General features: G+C 48.2%; 1 protein-coding gene across 2 annotated transcripts in view; it reads right to left on the reverse strand.

Annotated features, from left to right (window-relative positions):
* ASTN2 (astrotactin 2) overlaps positions 1-17993 on the reverse strand; it is a 318226-nt gene that overhangs the window by 22262 nt on the left and 277971 nt on the right. For both annotated transcript variants that reach the window (XM_066201587.1, XM_066201588.1), the window contains exon 20: positions 6340-6481. In XM_066201587.1, coding sequence (XP_066057684.1) covers positions 6340-6481 — 142 coding nt within the window. The remainder of the gene's footprint in view (positions 1-6339; positions 6482-17993) is intronic.

The raw sequence follows: 17993 nt of genomic DNA on the forward strand, positions 1-17993 counted from the left end.
GCTCTAGATCACTGAGGAGCTACAAGCATGTCACACCTCTCCCTTCCAGTTTCCCTTGCTAGGAGATGACCAACAAGGACATTTGCCCTTCTCCTCACTCCTTTCTTCCCTACAAGATAAAAAAAGCAGGGTGTGTCCTGTGTTCCTGGTGTCCTGGAACAGGAGTGTGTTCAAACTGTGCTGTAAGACTCAAACCAACACAGCCCTCAGCTTTCCAGCCTCCAGGAGCAGGGTGCTCTGCACCATGGAGACCTCATGAACAAAACAAATGGCTCCAAGGCAGTAGCACGATGCAGGTTTGGCTGGCTCAGAGCAAATCAAAGCCAGCAACGCCCGTGTTGATATTTATATCACAGCTCTTGCACTCCCTCTCCCATTAGTCCATGAGATAAGACTTGGATGTGTAGCTGCATTAAGTTTCTACATAGTCAGGAATAAGAATACTCTCCAAGTCTGTGACTAAAAGGGGTTGGTGATATGGGATTGCTGATGGGAAAAACGTGGAATTGTGAAGATCCATTCATCTACCAACAGGCAAAGAGGCCAAAATCTTCCTCTCCACCCCATTGCCACTCCCAGGAAGAATCCTATATTGGCACACTCTCCCAGCTGCAATACCCCCAAAAATAACCCTTCCTCCTCCTTCTCCTCCTTCTCCTCTTTCTCCTCCTCCTCATCCTCCTCCTCCTCATCCTCCTCCTCCTCCTCCTTCCTTTTCCTCACTACACCACTTCCAGCCTTCCTCCAGCCACCTCAAGAGGGACAATGTGAATGGGCCTGGACCCAGACTGGTTTGGGATTTAGATGCCAACAAATTTTTAGGGACAAACCAAATAACGTTGCTTCAGTCTGATTGTCCTGAGGAAGAGGCAGAGAGGAGACAGCCATGGGAGGCAGCAAAAGTTGTTCTGTTGCTCTCTGTGGCACAAGGTATAAGCAGAAGCAGAGGATTTGGGAAAGAAAACCTGGTCTTTCATCAAAAAGGAGTGAGATGCCCATAAGCTTGGCAGATTCTAAAGGAGAAGGTTCTACTGAGGTCAGAGAAAGGCAAATCTTGACTCCAGATCTGCCCCAGGTGTTGAGTACTGGTGGCAGAGACAGATCAGAAGGAAGACTGAGGTACAAACACAACTTGTAGATGGCAAATAGTCAGTGTAGCAACACCACAGCAGGACCTGGAGGCCTTGGTCTGGGCCACCCAGGCCAGGCTAGACACAAAGACAGCACCCGAGAGATTAAAACCTGAGCTTTTTAATGGGACAGGTAAACATGTGATGATGGAAGCGAGACGAAATGACCTCCTTAAATCACTCAGCAGAGTAAATGGTGAAGTTGAGAAAAGCCCCCAGATTTGACTGGCCATGAAAAAAACCATGAATGTCTTCTCTGTAGTTTTTAGATGTGTATCCTCCTGATGTTGGAACCTCAGCAGGAGCCCAACCCACCTCCATAAATGGGACTTCATGAAAATCAGTGCAGAGAGGTTATACCCTTCTGCTGAGCCCCTGACCTCCCTGTACAGACTGTCTTTCATGGGGCCAATCCCCCCTGCAAGCCAGTGATCCCCACACAGCCCAGGTGAGCCCAGAGGCTTCTGTGCTGGACTCACTTCAGCAAAAACAACCACACACCTCAGCCAGCATTTGCGCAGCCTGCCTCTGCCACTACCCCAAAGTGCTGAGGAAGAACGAGCCTGCATTTGGAGCACAGGCCTAGGATTCAGCAAATACTTGTTTAGCTCCTGACTTGCCTTGTTTGAGCTTCCGCAAGCCAGGAATGCCTGAGGAGGAACTACAGCCATGCACTGCTGGGCTTTGGGAAGCTGGAGAGCACGTGGGATGGGAGAGGTGGATTCAATGAAGCAGCACAGCTCCTGTGCACACAGGGGACCCGGCCAAGGGCTGTAACAGATGTGTTTTAACCCATGCCACTGAGCTATTTGGGATCTGTCTCCGATTGCTGCAGCGCTCGCTCACGTGTCTTCCTGACGAAAGACCAACAACAACAATTAGCATCATATAAGGAGCGGGGGACTGCTGCCAGCATTAACACACTCTTGAGCATCAAGGGTTTTCCGTTCCACTTTTTATCCCAGCTCTGCACACGGCAAAGGTCACTCTGCATTAATCAGCCCTGCTCTGGGCCAGCTCCTTCAGCACGTTCAGCCTGTGGGATTGCAGTTGCTGCCTCTCCGTGCTCCGATGGGTTCTCCCTGCTCCACACCTCTGCTTTTTTCATTAAGCTCACCACAAAAGGGATGTTCCATGTCATCCCAAGCTGAGACTGGACACACTGTAGATGACCTGCAGACCCTACAGAGGGTGACACTGCCTGGGCAGGACTTGGTTGATCCTGGCTGCAGATGGGAGCCTCGAGTTGTCATTCTGAGCTCTGACTGAATCCCCTCCCCTGCAACAGCAGTCCTGAATCTTCAGCCCCTAGGAAGAGGTTTCCACCTTTCCAACACCCCTGAAACGTGCTCTCCCAGAGCCTCTGGGCTGGTTCATGATCACCCAGGGGAAACCCCATCTGAGCCAGCAAAGGGAACGTAAAGTCAAGACTCCTTCACAACATATGAACACACTCCAAGGAAAGGCTCTGGAAGGAATCCTGATGACTTCCATATTATTTCCAGTAAATTTTGTGCTGATTCTTGGCACAAACACTGGAAATGAATAGGCTAGGTCAGGAATGTAAATAAAGTGAAACATTGGGATTTAATCTAATCTATAATTATAGTATCTGTGGCGCGGGGAAGAAGTTGGTGTGTTTGCACTGCAGCTCCATTGAGGAGCTGGAGGGGGTTCTCATTTCCCTTTCCAGAACTTCCCTTTTTGGCTGAGGGATACTTGGTGTCTCCCCAAGTGTCTGAAGTGAACGTGCTGGGCTGGCTAAGCTGCCCCCTGGTAGCCAAGCAGGTACAGCTCAGGCATGAGGTGCCCCCAGGCACTCCCTGAGCAATGGGGTGAGAGCTGAGATGGATGAGCTGCGCTAAAGGCTCAGGGAGGCTGTGGGGTGCCCAGGGGAAGCTCCTGCCTCCTCAGTGAGGAGACTGGATGGGTTTGTGGGGTGCTCAGTCCTCCAAGCTGAGTGTGATCTCTGAGACAAGCCAGAGCCCTTTCTCCTCACCACTGTTTTGTTTTTGGTTCATCACAAGCTGCCTGTCAAAGCCTGGTGCTCCCAAGGCTCCCGAACCATCCGTGTGAGTGGCACTGGCTGCTGTCCAGGCTGGCTGGTCCATGCAAGGTGAGCACTTCACAGACACATCGACATCTCTCCCTCTGCCCTCCCTCACCTCATCCTCTTCCAGATCCACCTGGGAAGAAGCTTGACAGACAGCTCTGGTCTAGCTGACCTCAGGGGAGAGCAATCCCTTATTCATTTCACAAGAATGTAAGATTTTTGCTTTTTAAGAACTGCAACAAAACAGTCTTCAAGGACCATCTTCAGTGTCCCTGTGTAGGTCCATGGGAGTACATTCCCATGAATGCAGCACGGATCCCCATGGATGGGTATCTGTGTGTGGCAGACTGGCAGGGGTGTCCACACGTGTACACGAGCCTTTGGAGCATGTGTCTTTGTTGATATGATCTACTTTCCCTGGAAAACCCTCTAGGCAGGGACTGGCATCTTAACTCCAATGTTTTAAAGGCAAGGAGAAGAAAAGGGCTGACAGGCAACATATTTTCGTCAGACTGAAACTGCAAAGGACAAAGAAATTAGTTCTCCTTTTGTTCATTTATGTTTTGGAATTACAGAAGTCTCAAAAGCAAAGGAATCAATCAGACTTTGTTTATTTGTTTGCTTGTAGAACATTTTTTGGGTTTGTTTTCATACTCCAGCCCAGCTTTGATCTCAGGCTGGTCGTACTCCAAATGAATGGTCCACAGCAGAGTGTAATTGCTGTAGGTACTACAGAAGAAAAGGGACAGGATGTTCAACACATTTACAAGGCAGAAGAGACTTCCATGATCTCCCAGTCCCCTTGCTAGGGTTATGTGATACCCTCAGACTACTGCAGAAGCAGATAATTTGTTTTTGAAGAGCTCTGATGCTGCAGACTGTGTGCTTACCTCCCAGTTTAGAGAACAGCACAGGGCCCTGCAAGTGGCTATAATCAGGGTTATACCCAGCCCAGAGCTATTCTAGATAGCTATTTTTCCACAGAAACAAATGAAACAAGCAGAAGAAATTCAATTTAAGAAATGACCCCGTGCCCGTGTTTGTGTTGTTGTTCTGTCTGTGCGGGCGCAGAGCAGCGTTAGCCTCACATTTCACTGCTCTGGCTTTCTTCACGCTGTGTTGCAACCGTGTGGACATCTGAGCACAGGAATCTTTAATGGGGGTGCCTGTGTATCTGAGAATGCTCAGTAAACATGCTGGGCAGGGCCCAGGTTGGAGCAAGTGTTGGGCAGACAGGACCCACGGCAGCTCATGCCAGCATGGAGCAGGGGGACATCAGTCCATGCCAGGTGCTGGGGCAGGCAGCAGCCGCCAGAGAGGAGGGCGTGCTGTGGTGTGCCCACATGGCATTATTTGGGATGCCCAGGAATGTGGGTCCGTGCCCCAGGGGTGCCCAGATGAACATGTGCCCGTCCACGTGCGCTGTGTGCGCCGCCCCGGGAGCGGAGAGCCAAGCCCTGCTGAGCATTAGCTGTGGGACACAGCCAGAGCTGTGCGTCACCCTGGGGCCTGTCCCCACACAGGACAGGCTCCAGGGCTCCCTGGTGCCAGGGGACTGCTGCCTGCTGGCTGCCTGCAGCCGTGGCTCCCCACAAAAAGCTGCTGTCCCTTGCCCAGGAGCACCCACAGAGCAGGAGCCACCCCCAGGGCACAGGGCACTGCCAGCTCTGCTGACCACCTCCATGGCAATGTGCCTCGGGGCTGGGAAGCAGGAGCCTGGCTTTGACCACAGGGATGACAAAACCCTGGACAAAGCCCTCTGCCTTCCACCCAAGGCTCTCCCAGCCCTTTGCAGACACCAGGAATTAAATCACAGAGTCCCTAAAGCAACGGGTGAGTGTAATTACCCCTGCCTGGCAGAAGGGGAGGATGGCTTTGGCAGCCCAGGCTGCCCAAGAGCCAGACCTGCTGGCTCCCAGCTCCCTGTGCTCACCACGGCAGCAGCCTCCATCAAAACCAGTGGCTCTTCCCTCTCCCAGTGCCCCTGGCAGCTGGGAGCTGAGACCTCACAACGGGCAAGTTTTATGGGTGTTGGGTTATTAGCAAGCTCTGTGGTTGCTCCAGCCTCTCCCTGGCACCTTTTCAGAGCAGTCCAGTTCCCAGAGATATAAATAATTATATATATGCATTATAGATATTTAACAAGAAATTGTCTGATATTAATAAATGGCAAGAGGTATCACTTGGAGCCCGCTCCTGGAGACAGCCCTGCTCCAGGGATGTGCAATAAAGGCTTTGGAGGCTGTCAACATACTTAACTGGGGGGCGGTGGAGGGAAAGTATTAATCAAGGTCTTAAAAAGTTCTCGCTGACAGACTATTTGCCAGCTCTCGCTTTAAATGCTTTTGTGGTCCCATAAAAAGTTTCATTACTCACTACAAAATGTGTTTTAATTATTGCAGTCGCTCTGACATTAAGCCCTGGGTGTTTCTCTCTTGCTTACTCTGTCTCTCCTCTGTCTCCTTGCCTCTTTGCTCTATTTTCCCTCTCTTACTGACCTGACTCCTGATATTCCTTCAAGACAGAGGATGCCCTGGCTAATGATCCAGGTTGGAAAGCCCAGACCCTGTCTAAATGATACTAAAGGAGAAGTTAAAATTCAGATCTTGACATTATCCCTTTGCTGTGGAAACTAATTAATCCACAAGATTCAAACGGAAAATCCAACCCCCAAGAAGTGTCTCAGAAGAGTGAAGTGTCCACAATACGTGGGTGGCAGGAAGAAGGATTTGGTGTCTCTCTGATCTGAAGTATGTCCTACTAAGAGAAACAGCAACTTATAAACACCTGTCACACTTTTGACATTTATTTCATCCCAGCAGGCACTTGGCAACTCGCTCCAATCTGACCACATCAGCTTAGTTCATCCATGAGAGACAACCCTCCCCACCAGGCACGGACCTGGAAGCCCAGAATACTGAAAGCAGGTATTATCCTGGAGTGTCCCACGACTCCCAGTGCCTCCAGCACCGTACTGGTGGACACTGGTTTTCCATTCCACCAGCTGTGTGTAACACCCAAAGCAACAGGAAGAGTCTGACCCTTTGCCCCATGTCTGGTGTAACACAGTGCTGACCAAAAAGGCCAATAACAATTTAATAACAGCACTGGAGATCCCTCCTTGCCCCCAGCAGCTCCCCACACGTCTCTCCTTACTTGTACAGACCATCTGGCTCCAGGCACTTGAAAATGACTGAATAGAGGCTGGTTTCTGGGATGTCTCCGTGGCTCCGACCCGCTGCCACACAGGAGGTTGCCAGGCCAGAGAGCAAATCATCCGCAAAGCTCAAGGACTCTCCTGCAGAGGAAAGAGAGGAGCGAGACCAGAACATCAGTACAGGTGTACAATTACTGCTGACCACTTAAAAATCACTGTAGGAATGTCTCCATGCAGGACATGCAACTAACAAACTCGAGCTGGCTGTGGAACGTTCCAGGACTGTATGGAGAATGTCACCTGTGGACAAAGCCAGCAGGAAACACACCTGGGCCATCAGCTGTAGCAGGGACCCTTTGCAGGAATGGGGGCATGGGCTAAGTCACTGCTTGGCCAGCTGCAGTCACAGCACAGAGGGGACCTGTGTCCTCACTGCAGGGAGAACCACCATCCAGAGGTGGGCTACAGAAGATCTGGAAGCCTGACTAAACAGTGATCTCCTGCCCTTGAAGCATGCCCAGCTGTTAAATAGGGCATGGCCTTCTCCAAAAATTACCCGCCACAGCAAAAGGTGTTTCTGCTATGTTGGACTAACAGCAAAAAAGGTATTTTTAGTGCTTGGGTGGAATTGGTCTCAATGTGAAGGATTTATTTTTATTTTTTTTCTAATTCAATGGCAGCCAGTAGCTTTGCATTCCCTTTCATCTGCACTCTGCCAGCTCCTGGAGCTCTGACTGGATCTCCTTCAATTGCGCTGAAGAACACTTCTTTACAAGCATTCAAAGAAAAAACCCACTAATTAAAAATACTGAAAAACCTTTCTCTTTGGTCTTCTGGTTTATAAAGCCTATTAAACACTTAGATCATGACCTAGCTGAAACTGAAAACGCTCCATTTATTAAGGTTTTTGGGCATGACTGTCCACTGCTGTGCAACCTGTCTCCTCGCAGTGGGCAGCCTGTCTATTGGTTAGAGCTCATTGCATTTAATTCCCATTTCACACTGGTGTAACTGAAAGCCTGAGGTACCATGGAGGAAAATAAGGCAGAGCAGCTGCCCAGGCTGTGCTTTATTCCCAGGGATGGGAATTGGAGCAAAGGCTGCTGTAGGTGATAGTTCTGCTGGTGTAAGCCAACCTGGGCCCAGACTGCTGTGCTGGGTACCTTGTGCATGTGGAAATGTCAAGACATCGCAGCAGAGGGAGAAGGAGAATTCCCTTCTCAGCACTTTGTTTTTCTAAAGGCAAAAGTGACTGCGGAGTACTGAAACAAAGCACCAGTCCAGGTTCTTGGTACAGACCCTAAGGAACAAGCCAGTGGTATAACCAGCCCAGAACATCCCACTGTGAAGCTGAATTATCCAGGTAGAAGAAAAAGATCCCCTCATCCCCAGCCCCCTAAACTGCATTTGCATCCTGTCTCAAAATACACAACTCGGTAACAAATGTCCCCCTTGGCTAGAGAAAAGAGCAGCAGTAAATTCTTTTCCTCCCTGAAGGAATCCAAGCCTTAATTATTCATTTTAATGCTCCCAGCACGACTTGTTCTTTCCAAACTTTTTCAGGCAGCTTTGTCACCGGTCTCTGTAGCTCAACCCAGCTCCTGGACTCAGGTCTGTCCCAAATCCCAAGACAACTCGACAGGCAGGTTGAGTTGGCAGCAGGAAAATCCCTGCCTGGAAGTCACGAGCGCTGCCCAGCATTCAGCAAGTCCCTCAGCTCCGGGTTTACGGTTTAAGTAAACAAACAAACCCCTATTACTCATTTCCAATTTTCATTTCCATCCCTTTTCCTACAACGTTGGGCTGGATTGGGGAACTCCCTGTCACCAGGAGTCATTGAGAACACACTCTGCTGTGAGTTACAAACCTGATGAATCACCAACAAAGAAGCAGGACCAGAGTGTGTTGTTCAAGTGGAGCAAGGGGCTTTAAGGCTCTTCCAGCCTTTGGCAACTTCCCTTCTGACCAGGAAGAAGCTTCATGGGGGGACAGATCATCCCATGGATGAAGGCTGTGGGATCTCACACCTTCCTCTAAGCAGTTGATGAGGGCTAGGAAAGAAAATAGCTGGGCAGAGATTGCAGTGAGAGCTGAGCAAGGCCAAGGGGAGATTTGGACTGGGCAGCCCCCAGGTAGGAGTATGAGCCAGGAAATGGGATGGGCTGAGACAGGGAGAGGATGGAACCAGACTTGCAGGAGACTGGAAATGAGATGGAAAATGTCATGTGCAAGCGCTAAATCAAAAAATGTATTAAGGCCAGGTTGGATGGGGCTTGGAGCAACCTGGTCTAGTGGAAGGGGAGGACAGGCCCACCGCAGGGAGGTTGGAATGAGATGATCTTTCAGGTCCTTTCCAACACAGACCAGTCTATGATTAAAACTGCAGAGCTAACTTTCTCTAGGACATGCACTGATGTCTGAAAGCTCATCTTCCATGGTCTTTCTGGGCAGTTTTGAGGGAACAGGCTGGCAGGGAGCACTACCCTGACACACAGAAGCAGCTGCTTCCCACAGTGGTCTGGTTTGCCAGGGACCAGACCTGCCCAGGCAGTGGAGTGCATTTCTGTCCCCTTGCATGGAAAGAAATGAAGATTGAGGGGTCTGTCAACAGCATATCCACTTGGCTTGAGCCAAAACCCTTGAAATAAAATCCACAAAGCAAGAGGGTGCTTTTTGCTCAATCCTGAACCTCTGGGGAACTCTCCCCTCTTGCTGGCTCTGCAAAGAAAAGAGGTTATTATGAAAACAGCAAAATAGATGCTAATAAAGATGCTGGAAGCTCAGCCCCAAGGCTGGGAGTTCTTCTGTACCTGCACAAGCAGCAGTGAGATCAGTGGTGGTGCCAGACTGCACAGACCATGGAGCAAAGACAGGCAAGGGACACCCTGGGGACAAGGCAGCTACCCAGAGCTGTCAGTGTGCAGCCAGCACAGGGAGCTGCTATTCTGTGCTCTCCCCTGGGCAAAGCAGAGCACACGGAGACTGTATTTGTTCATCTCACAAAAGAGAAGGCAGGGACCATGCAGCCCTCAGTGCTCTGAGAGCAGCTGGAATGAAATTTCCTAAGCGTTCTTTAGGAGCAGAAAACAAGTTATTCCCTAGATTTAGATGGAGACCTTGTCAATGGAACAGAGCTAAAGCAACAGCTGCTTTTGGTGGAATGGAGAAAGAGTTATCATAAATCAGAGAATGGTTTGGATTGGAAGGGACAAGAAAGATCATCTCCTTTCACGTCACCCCCAAGCACAGGCAGGGACCTTCCACTAGACCAGGTTTCTCCAACCTGGCTTTGTGCACTTGGGCCACTTGATTGACCAGTAATGTCATCCTACCAAAAAAAAAAAGTGATCCTGGGATCATGTAGCAGCAGGAGAACCCTGACTCACCTGCATGAGGCCATGTGAGAACTAAGTGCACAGCATTCCTCAACTGTGCTCAAGACCAAGGCACAGGAAAAGCAGGAGAGAAGATTTCACAGGAAAAGAACAAAAAGCCCAAATTTACCAATAAAAAGAGGTGGAAGAAAAGGCCAAATAGAGACACACAACTGTGAACACATGAACAGGGCAGGCACGCAGCTGGAAAAGAAATAGTTAGGCTAATAGGCAGTAATAGCAAGACAAACTAAATTGGACATGGAAAAATGGTTGGTCTACTCCTGCAAAGGGCAAATAACCCAACCATCTTTTAGGAAGGAGTTTGATCATTTTATAAAAGGGATTACACGGATAAGTAGCTTGTGACGGAAAGCAAAGGGGCTTCTTTTTTTCCCATCTGGACTTGTGTTCTCACACATCCCGCCAGCAAATATAAAGAAGGATTTCAGCCTCCCAAAGCAGCCCTGAAGCACAAACCTTCTAGATTGCCTGAGTATCTTTGCTTGAGTTATTGAATTTCAGAAAGAATCCAAAGGTTCTCTGCAGAGTAAATGATAGCTAAGTAGATCATCTCTGTGGAGTAGGAGATATTTTATTGACCAGACAGACATCTGTGTCCTTCATTAATAGTAATAAATAATTGATGTCACACTAAATAAAGCTGTAAGCTGTTACAGATATCAAGGACAAATAACTGGCTCCTCTGAGGATGCCTCACCTGTGTTCACTTCTCAGTAGTAAAAAACCCAGAGCAGAGTTCAGTATCACTATGGAAAATGCTGTGCACAAGGCAAAAACTGTCACATGCTGCTCACTGATTACAAATTATGGGACATTTGTGCTCAGCAATGGGATGCTGACACTCCTAAGTGCAAGGAGTTAATATCCTTGCAAGACTTTCTTCTCCCTCATTTCCATGCCTTCCCAGGGCTGATCTGCCCCAAACCATCCACTTCCCCGAGCAGCTTTTGAAGATCCATCTCTGCTCTACTAATAACTTTCAGGAAGATTACAGGTGGCATTTCCCTTCTCTCCCCAGTGCAACCCCTTGCTACTGCCTCGTCCTCATCCACAGGCAGGGCTGTGGAGTTTGGCAAATCCCCTCTTTTTGGTTTTCTAAGCATCTTTTACGCTGACTCTGGTGATGTGGCTCTACTTAAAACAGAGCAAAATATCAGCAAACTTGGAGCTTGCAGAGGCGTTCCCATTCTGGGAAGCTTTGCGGACTTCTCCTGGCCACAGCAGGCATAGCCAGGGGTCACCCCACTGGTGGCACTCTGGGATAACCACCCAGGAACTCAATTCCATCTCTGGAGGAGGAGGAGGAAGAGAAGGAGGAGGATATCCTCAGCTCAGCTGCCTGTCTGCAAGGCTGAGCTGGCCATGAGCTCTCCAGAGAGCACATTTCTCATGGCAGGAGGCTCAGAGGGGCAGGAATGGGGGCTGAGGAATGAAAATGGCAGGGAGCAGGCTCAGAGCACTCGCACACAGCCTCCAACAGCCTCAGTCTGCCTCAGTCCTTCCACTGTGGCCGTGCCAGTGCCCAGCAGCTGCGGGCAGCAGGCTGGATGAATCACCCACCAACCATCCCAGCGAGGACAGCCCGAGCTACGGCGCTGAGTTCAACCAGACTAAACAAGAGAGCCAGGCCAGGAGCCTCCAGGAGGCTCGAGGAGCAAAAGGAAGCTCTGGGACCCTCGCAGGCGTTCCCACACCTTCAGCCCATGTCCCCGTGCCAAGAGCAGCACAGAGAAAACCCAGGCGCTGCGAACCAAAGTGGAAATTAAGACGAGAGGAGACCTCCCTGCTGCCATTCACCTTCAAGATTCCTAGAAAGAGCACAAAGGGGAAAGTAGGAAGGCACCAATGTCTCTGTCTTGACGGCTTCTTTACTGGGTTGGATGAAACCAACCCAGCAATGTTACCAGGCGCTTTCCCCTGATTGTGTTTTTTTTTCTTCCTGTCTTTCTCCCCTTTGCTTTTTTTCAACCTGTTTTCAATTTACTCTTGTGGCATCTCTGACTGTGACCTCATTCTGGTACTTAAGGGGGGGGGGGGGGCGGGGGAAGAGCGAGAGTGTCCTTTAAAAAAGAAATGAAAAAAATCATATTTTATTTAGTTTGGTTGGTTTTGAAGCTTTAGCAGAAGAAAGATTAACCTTTTCTGCCTAACTTAATGAAAACAAGGAGAAAGGCTGTATGGATAAATAAATATCTGTGTGGGTATGGAGCAGGCACGATCGTGTTACAGCCCCGGTGGAGCTGTAATGGGGAACAGGCGCGTTCCTGCGCAGCGGCTCCCAATTCCCGATCCATTTTCAAGGAAAGAAAAACAGAGTAGAATGTCAGAGGCCCAAGTGGGCATAAATGAGGGAGCCAAGAGAAGGCAGATGGGGCCCAGCAAGGACCTCCGTCCCCAGCAGTGACCTCCAGAGCAATGCCAGCGCAGCAGATGGACAAAGAGTCCTTACTCCACTTCCCCTTGCCAGGTTTTGGTTCCTGAAATGAGGAAACAAATGGCATGCTTGGCCCTCCAAGTCTGTCACCTTTTGGGGGTCCTTGCCTCAGCCTCCTCTTCTCCTGGGGCTTTCCCTCCAAGCATGGGAGGGTCAGAAGATGGCTGTGAGCAGAAGGCTTGGACCAGGTTTTTGGATGAGTGGATGTGGAGCACAGGTTTGCAGGGTGGCTCCTCCACCATGAGGTTGTACCTGGGTTTAATGTGCTTTGGACCTGGCACTCAGTGGGGGAAGACAGTGAAAGGTGGTTGGTTTGTCTTGGAAATGATGGGCTGATTTAAATTAGTGTAACATAACTTCAGGCGACGGAGCTGTTCCGATTTACATCAGCAGATGGTCTGTCTCGCTGCCTAGATCATTAAAAGCAAACCATCCCTACTGATCCTGGTGGAATGATGTCAAAACCTCCTTCCCTACATGGCTTGCCAGATTATAAAAGAAATAAAAAAGGCCCAGTTTTTATCAAAAATTTTCTGCCCACATTCTGGGAGCATCCATGCATGCCAGCCTCTCATGTTAGGTGGGAGCCTAAATCCCACACCCCAAAACCCTGTAGCCTCAGAAATAATTTCTTTGCCATGGCTTTTCTCAAAGACATCCATCAGAAATCTCTGTCTGGGCACAGGTTGTCTAGGCTGAGGCAGAAAAGCCAGTGATTATGCTGCAACTTTGGGCACAGCTTGTGCTTCACTTCCCAGCTTGTACAAAGGTGCAAATTGCAGTTCCCTGAACAGCTTCACCTTTTTGAAGTTATGAATTTTGGGGAAATTTGCTTCCTATGTGTGTATGCTACCAGACATTAATAATGATGAAGGGCTTTCCTCTGGCTTCCATCTCCTCTGGGCCTCCTGCTCCTCTAGGTTTCCATCACCAGGTCCTCTGCTGATGGAAGACAGCATTTGTATATGGCTAAATTTAAGGAGCAAGGCTTTAATTGAGATAAGAGCAAAAGTTGCATTCCAGTGTCACAGAAGCCCCTTAAATGCCTTCACTGGTGCTCTTCAGGGCTGGAACTTGCATGGAGTCACCACGTGGAACTGAAAGATGAGCTGTTCTCATCAAGAGGGCGAGTCAAAAAGAGGGAAATGGTCTTAATTAGCATGACCTGCAATGCTCTACGATGCACAAGTTTAATCATGAGTGTATTCTTCTCTCAGAGTCATCAGTAGGACTCCCTGCTCCTTCATCTGAGCTCTTCACAGACTGATTATCACAGGTCTTTTACAATATCTGAGACCTCAGAAAAAAAATGCTTTTACTCATGTAAAAACGCATCCCCAAAGCAGCGTGTTGCTGGAGGAGAGGGAGAATTAAAGCATTTCATTCTGTGCTGTGAGCCCTCCAGGATTTCTCAGGGTTCACTAGGTTGCTAAGGGTCAGCCCCAGCCAGACACGAGCTGACTCTGCTACGCTCGGAGACATCCAGGCATGAGCCAGTTCCAATCTCAAAGCCACGTACTCACATTAGCACGGTGGAGAGTCCAAATGAATGTCTCTATTCCCTGGAGTTTGTCTCGGGCTCTGCAGCATGTTAAAATAGTTACTTGATTTCAAGGCAAAGTGGGAACCCATTTGTACTGGGAGCTGTGCAGGCACGAAGCAAAGCTTTGTCCTCGGATCCTTCTTGTCTGGCAGAAGATTTTGTCCATCACCACAGAGTGAGTTCTCACTCTCATCGCCACAGATCTCATTCCAACCCTCATTCTTGCTTTCTTTTCATATTTAGCTTCTTTTAAATTAGAGATTTCTAACAATGGACCAATGGTCCAGACCACTTGGTGGTCCCCAAGGCCCATAGCTGGCAGCCTTAGCAGATCCAAGGACTGAATGGCGCTTTACATTCACCAGGAATCCCACCAGCCCTGCTCCAGGCCCAGAGCCACCCTCCTCCTGCACAAACTGGTGTGTCAGACACTGCAGAGATGGCAACAAAACCTGAATTGTAATCTCACTCTCCTTAAATGCACCAGGGCACTCTCGTAGTTCCTGGGGGAATGAGCTACTATCCGAAAATGACCACCAAATTTTGGATGCAAACACTGCACCAAGGACCTGAGCTTCACCAGTGCAGAGGGCTGGGAGGTTCCATCTCCTGCTGGGATTCAGATGGCTAAATTGGAAGGGGAGCAGCTTTCACTATGAGCTATGTCTGAGGACAAATCCTGGGAAGCTTCCTAAAGAAAGGCCAGAAATACTGAAATACCAGACCAGCAGGAAGGGAAAGGAAAAATACCTAGAATGAAACTCAGTGTGCAATTAATTGCTAAAACCATCATTATCTTGGGTAATTTGTCAAATCAAATTCATGTCAACCTATGGTGAAAGGTCATCAACTGGTCTGTGCTTCGTATCTCCTTGCACTTATTGGGAAAATGGAATTTTAGGGCTTTTATACTGCCACTGTTGCCTGACCCTGTTCCCAGTCCCTTCTTACACTTCACAGCCCAGCCCTGGAAAGTGGACCAAACCACTACCTGTAATGGCAACAAATTTAAAGAAAATCTTCTTTAAATATTTAAATATTTTGAGCCCATTTATTCTAAATAGAGGTCCTGTGCAGAGATGCTGATGAAATAGTGATAAGGCTTTGGACCAGCACATTCCAAAGGACTCAGCAAACCCAACTGCAGCCAAACCTGCAGGCTGCTATCCAACCAATACTTAAAAAATTGGTCCTTATGGAGGAGCCTGCATGGAAGCAGACCTCTTATTTGGCCCTACTCTGCAGTTTTGGACATCTGAGAATGAGGGGACAGATCCTCAGCTCATAAAATCTCTTGTAGCTCCCTTGAAGTCAATGGAACAATAACAATTTACACTTGTTGAGTTTCTGCATCCTGGCTGTGAGCTCTTTGGAACAACGACACCATAATGATTATTACAGATATTCTTGATCACTTGTCTGAGGCGGACTAGAGAACAGCACTGTGTAAGAAAATAGAGGGTTGGTTTGCTATGATTTCCAAAGAATTATTGACCCGTATCTTGCAAACATTTACACATGTTTAGCTTTACTCATGTGAGTTGTTCCATTACACTCATGTGCCAGATAAACTAATGTACATGCTTGCAGAACCGAGGTTAAAACTTGTGCAAACACAGCGAGTTCTAAATATTTTTGTAGATACGTTGTTACCTCAGACTCAGAGGAGAAAGCCTCTCATTTGGCTGTGCCTCTTCCCATAACTCTCCATTTATCCAAGCAGGCATCACAAGAGAAGTCAAAGGCGATACCAAGATAAAACTGAAAAAATAAGTAATTACCTGACCCAGCTCAGATGGTAGGAAAGACCCACTTGGTCAGGACTAACATATACAAGAGTTGACATCAGTACTTGAGCGAGGAATTACCTGAATTACTGGAGAACCTTCACAGCAGCTTTCTTAACACAGTTCATGAATCATTCACTTACTGATTTTCCAATAATGGAGTTAACATTTTTCTTCACAGTTTTCATCCATTAGAAGGCTCAAGAAATGAGGAAAGAGCTGGGAATCTCCTGTTTGTGAGGAGTCTACCTCAGCACCCATCATCACCATCTCAGCAATCCCTCCCATTTTTTCACTAAGATTGCAAGGCAAGACAGGATCTTTTGCCCCACGGCACAGACCCTCTGCTCACAAGGACAGAATATAATCCGTACTTTCTCATATTGAGGTGATCTTGAGGACCAAACTCGTGCCAATGAGGTGTCTGACATGTGGAGACTCTACACAGGTCATCAATGCCTCTGACAGTGTCATTTACACCCCACGGCCAAGACAAGAGCTCTGTTGTGACACACCTGTGTCACAGTGGCTGCAGTGTCAGGACAGACTGCAGGCAAAGGAGCAGAGGTGCAGAGAAATTACTTTTCCAATATTGCAAGGAAAAGGCAAATCTGAAGCTATGAGCAGAGGCCCAAGCCAGCATCTCTCACCACTAACAGCTGATTTTCATCCCTAAAGGACTATTAATCCCTCCTTACAAAACTCCAGGCACTGAGGACACCTGCCATTGGCACACAGCAGGACGTTGGCATGGCAATGCCTTCTGCTCCCAATTTCAAGTCATCCTGGAAACCATGACAAATCAATCCTGTCATCCACAGGGAAGAGGAGATGTTAGTAGTCAGATCTGATGGACCATGTGCCCTGGGAGCCCATCTCACCAAAGGCACTCTGTTGTGGGAACAGCTCTTTGACTCCTAAATGTCCTTGGCAAAATGAGGTATCTGGGCACACTTCCCACCCCCAGGACCACTGATCCCTCCAGAATGGTTCATTGGAGACGTGTCATCGCCAGCAACTGTGCAACATCTGACCACTCAGATGACAAAAGACAGATTTCCAGAATGAACAGAGCAGGATTAAGCCAAGTGGTAAATGGATTCCAGGGCTGTTCCAGGATCTGTGCTGATGAGGGAAGTCAGGGCCAGGTACCCAATCCAGAGCTCATACAGTGAGGTTATCACTTCCCTCTTTTCTTCAAATCCCTAAATAGAACCCAAACATCACTTGGGGCATGTTAAAGAGATAAGATGAGTCTCTCCCATCCCTTGCAAAGCCCGAAATAGAAGCTCTGCTTCTCCATATCCAAAGCATCAAGCATAGGATGTTGACATTTAGCAGTTGGGAAAATTACCCAAACAACAAACCCTCTCAGGTCTCTCTTCTCCCCTCCCTTTCCCCAGTCCCCTGGAAAATGTTCATAAAGTGAAGTGGGGGGAAAAAAAGAAAAAAAATCTAACCCAAACCCCAACAACCCAAACCCAATCTTCTGTGGAAATAACATGTCAAGGAGAATGAGTCAGGCTCCGTTAACCAACAAGGATCACAGGTCCTGCAGACGGGGATGATTCACCCAGGCAGCAAGAACTGCAAGATACAACAGACCAAACAGAGGGTGCAGAACCAAAGTTGTACCAAAGAAGAGAAGGAAATAATAAATTAAATGGTTCCATGTTGCAGGACACCTTGCTCTTCATCGAACATCACACAACCGACCTAGGATGAGTCACTTGATAATGGTGAGATTATTCACTGTGTGCTTTGTCCAGACCTTCTTTATGAGAAGGAGAGCCAACAGCCTGCAAGATTTCAATCCATCCCCATTTCCTGCTCCTCTCTCTCTTCTCCCTCTTTCTGAGATGCTCACTCACTGAGAGCCTCATCTCCCTGTTGCTTCTGCTTCCACTGCTCCTTTCCTACACCCATTCCCTTTAAATTTGGCAGCATTATCTGACTCTGTTTTCCCTATAAAAGATGCCTTCAAGAAGATGAGAAAAGCAGGGCCTATTTAGAAGCACAGCATGCCATGGGGAGGCCCTCCTGGGTGCCACTGGCATAGAAAGTACATTGTCACAAGAGATGGAGAGGAGAATATGGGGCTCAGGTGCCTGGGGTGAATTCTGCCTGTCAGAATGCTCTCCTGCTATTCCTCGATTCCTCCTTCCTCTTCAGCTCCCCCCCTCGCTCTTCTTTTATCTAATGACCATAAAAATTCAAACAGAATATACTTGCCCTGAAAAAAAAAAAAAAAAAACTGAAAAAAAAAAAAAAAGAGGGGAACAAAAAAAAAGAAAAGTCCCCCCTCTGCACTTCACAATGAGAGCTGTAAAACTTTTTCTGCTTGGAAAATTCTCCTGGTCAGTTTTTCCTACTGTTTAATCCCTGCTTTGAGTTACGCAGAATGAGTAAACACATTTTATAAGGTTCTAATTCATACCTAACCCATACAGTTTATGGCTTAACATAGTAAAATACACACACACACAGACAC

This window comes from Chamaea fasciata, unplaced genomic scaffold (genome assembly GCF_029207755.1).
Source record: "Chamaea fasciata isolate MVZ Bird 193981 ecotype frontalis unplaced genomic scaffold, bChaFas1.0.hap1 SCAF_20, whole genome shotgun sequence".
In the NCBI taxonomy this organism is placed as follows: domain Eukaryota; kingdom Metazoa; phylum Chordata; class Aves; order Passeriformes; family Sylviidae; genus Chamaea; species Chamaea fasciata.